Source organism: Tarenaya hassleriana, unplaced genomic scaffold (genome assembly GCF_000463585.1).
Source record: "Tarenaya hassleriana unplaced genomic scaffold, ASM46358v1 Cleome715, whole genome shotgun sequence".
Classification (NCBI taxonomy): domain Eukaryota; kingdom Viridiplantae; phylum Streptophyta; class Magnoliopsida; order Brassicales; family Cleomaceae; genus Tarenaya; species Tarenaya hassleriana.
In genome coordinates, this window is record NW_010969697.1 from 4,106 (window position 1) to 7,556 (window position 3,451).

General features: G+C 36.3%; 1 protein-coding gene across 1 annotated transcript; it reads right to left on the bottom strand.

The window, feature by feature from the left end:
- Positions 1–227: 227 nt before the first annotated feature.
- LOC104801632 (pectinesterase inhibitor 2-like) lies at positions 228–779 on the bottom strand. The gene has a single exon (XM_010524950.1). It carries the CDS (start codon positions 777–779, stop codon positions 228–230), a length of 552 nt encoding a protein of 183 aa, XP_010523252.1.
- Between the last annotated feature and the right edge of the window lie 2,672 nt (positions 780–3,451).

The window sequence follows — 3,451 nt, forward strand, 5'->3', positions numbered from 1 at the left end:
TCCGCTGCATGAGTTCTAGAATCGGATCTCTAGGATTATGAATTGATAGTGAGATTCTAGAAATTCCAACAATTTGAGGGGAGATTTCGGAAGAATATAATACAATAAGGGATTGGTATATATTTTTATAGTACCAAAAGATCCAAATTGAACTTATACCGAACCGACATACATCTTGGCAAGTATCTCTTTAGCACAAAAAAGACAAGTGAATAATCCTATTTGTGCTATATCATGTTGGAGATGCTCAACAAAATGTCTGAAACATTGTACAAATATTTCATTTCTTCAATGATAGAGGATGGATCAGGCGAGACCTTGAACGCGGCGAAATTATCCATGCAGTTAAGTGCCTGATTCATAACACCCGAGGCAATTATGTTCAGAGTCTCTCCGTCTCCTCTCGCCAAAGCCTTGAGGGCATCACCTAAGTAAGCCAAAGAATGTCCATATTCCCCTGAGATATTCTTGTAGACACCCTTTGAAGTAACATCGGTTGCTTTCTCGATGTTCGAATCGATATGTTTTCGTGTTTCTGTTGCGATTTGGCGTACAGAATCGATGACGAGTTTGGCAAGGGTGAGAAGATCCGCTTTTGCTGTCTCGGGTTTTGATTTTAAGAACTTCAGACAAACCTCAGGGTTTGTTGCCCCCGAGCAGATGTGTTCGATTTCAGATTCTAAAGGTTTGATGGTTAATCTTGCGGATGAAGAGACAACAAGAAATAGAAAAACCGCAAGAGGAGCCATCAGAAAATTGGTTTTGAGGTTGGAAGCCATTCTTATGTTTTACTTGAATGAAAGCTCTGAATAATATGTTTGAGGTTTGTGTTATTTTATAGACTTTTGAAGCTTGCATAGAAATTACTTCCACAAAAGGATGATTTAGTATTATCCATTCGTTTTGTGTTATATTATTCTTGAAATTAAAAGTTTTGAATATTTTCCTTTGAAGGCTGATTCTATTTTTTCAGAGTTACAACATGAAAATCATAAAAAAGGACAAGAAAAGAAATCCATAGAGTGTGTATTGAAACTTTTGAATATTTTTCTTAGAAGGTTGATTCCATTCCTTTATAATTGTGATATGAAAATCATAAAAAATAACGGAAATAATAGAATCTGACACATAAAGACAAATCTATATTGCTTTGAAACTATACACGCATGCTGCATTTTCCATTGCAACCAAATTTGTGTTAAGCATTTATTAGAAAATGTATACGTATTATCAATATTATTATTTTGATTTTATCAATAGTTATAGATACATAATACAATGCAGATAACCGGGTTCGTATAAATAAGCCATGAGATGACACCAATGACACAAGAAGAAGTAGAAGAGTTTTACGTTGGAAACCTAGTTCTCCTTTGAGTGGTTCATATAGCTCCCCCATTCTCATTAGCCGAACTTCTCATACTTTCCTTAAAAGTTGGGTGCCCGAGTTAATTTTTAGAATTTTTCATATACTATAAGTTCATTTGGGTCTGTATCATATACAGGATTTGAGGTTGTCAAAAAAGGATCGTTCTATAAAACTCGATATATCCAATTCTCTTTATATAATTTTCGAAATGGATTATAATTAGGTCCTATACATGTGATTCAGATAATGCGGTAAATCCCTACCTAATACTAGTTTTACAAATAAAAATGATGAGGAAATGAGAAAATTTTTTTTTTTAATGATTTTCGTATACCAATTCATCATTTTCCATATAAATTTCAAGGAAAATTCATGACGAATGGCTGTTTATAATATTTCATATGTAAAAGTTTTAATACACCTTTTGATTATTGAATCATTTACATGGAAGCAATCTCTTGTAGTGTTTTGAACCAATGAATCAATGTAGGCACCGTCACCCTCTGGAATGAAGCCATTGATCTCCATCTATATAAGACAAATTCATGTAGAGGGATGCTTCAACTTCGGTGAGTTGCTTCGAATACGGGACCCTTCCACTCCGGTCTGCTCCCGGTCCATAGTTTGCATATTCTCCGAAAAACACCGTCCTACAAAAATCGATACTCTCATCAGACTAATTGACTGAAATTTTTAGAACTAGATATCGAAAATATTTGTTCGCTAACCTGTCTCGAGAAGGATCGTCCCAATCATTCCATCCATCCGAAGACGACGGTTGCATACGGTCTCCACGCCCGACCGAGTAGAATTTTCCCCGTCCCGTCTATTCTACAATTTACAAACGAAAAGCCCGTGCTCTCGTTTGGCGCAATCCTTGCATGAGCGGTGATGTATCCGGACGTAACCTCCTTTGCTACGGAGTTTATCGTACAGTCCTGTTATTATTGTAGTTTCAAATGTTATTTTATATTACAAGATCACAGATCATTCCATCCGAATATACATATTCATATAAATATGTATATAGAGAGAAGATCCGTTGGTATTTGAGGGGTCCCGTCTGGCTAATTAAAAAAAAAATAATTTACTTACAAATTTTAAACAAAAATGTTCAATGTCCCCACAAGTCTCGTGAATGTTAAATAAAAAGATATCAACAAAGTTGGTGTTGAAGGAAAATAAAAATCATCTTCGATCTTATTTTTTTAGTTCCGCTGCAGCAGAAGCATATTCCCTCTAAACAAGAGGAGCCTGTTTTCTGCAAGTACTTCTTTTCAATTTTGTGAAGTTTCTGGTTGGAAAACAACCAAAACCATTATCCCTCTCAACCACAAACTGAGTTGCAGAGGAGACATTATGGCTCATGAAGAGTACAACACCATCGCCACATTTGAGTTTCCGAATGATTGAAAATACATGGCCACGAACGAGCAAGGAAGAGAGGGACCATGCTTGTGATGCAGTGTGGGTCGACCTCCGAAAGATTCATCCGGACCTTGATTCAAAAATGGCAGTATTGTTCCCTTTTCTTGGTTTGCTTGATGGGGAATATAATGATCTCATCTTGCAGATATTGGAGAAAAATCAATCGATAATTGCAAAAGAAGCAAGAATCATGTGGCTCGAAGAACGCTTGAAAAAAATGAAGGATGAAGTCCCGATCGAAACAACAACGGAGGCTGTTAGAAAGTTTTTCTTACGGCATATGAAACCCATTCAACCATCAGGTGAGGGGGAATGTTTGGATATCTCACATTTATCCCAAAAAGAAAGAGAAGAAAGGAGTGAAGAGACTATCATTCTGTTTGATGACCTTAAAGTGGAATCAAGGGATTCCGAAAAAGAAGGCATCAAATGGAGATCCTGTCGCTACCAAAATTATGCCCCTCAATCAAGTCATTTTCACTCCAATGGAATGAAAACCGAGTTCAAACAAATTCTAGAAATACAACCCAAACCTGTTTCTGCAACTTTAACAAACAGATTCGTTTGTGCTTTGAGCGGAAACAGAACAAAGAAACAAACCAGAAAACAGAACACTGAAACTCACTCTTTCTTGCAATTTTCTGATTTCATTTC

Coding starts and splice junctions, on each gene's coding strand:
- LOC104801632 (XM_010524950.1), bottom strand. CDS start 779: ATGGCTTCCAACCTCAAAACCAATTTTCTGATGGCTCCTCTTGCGGTT.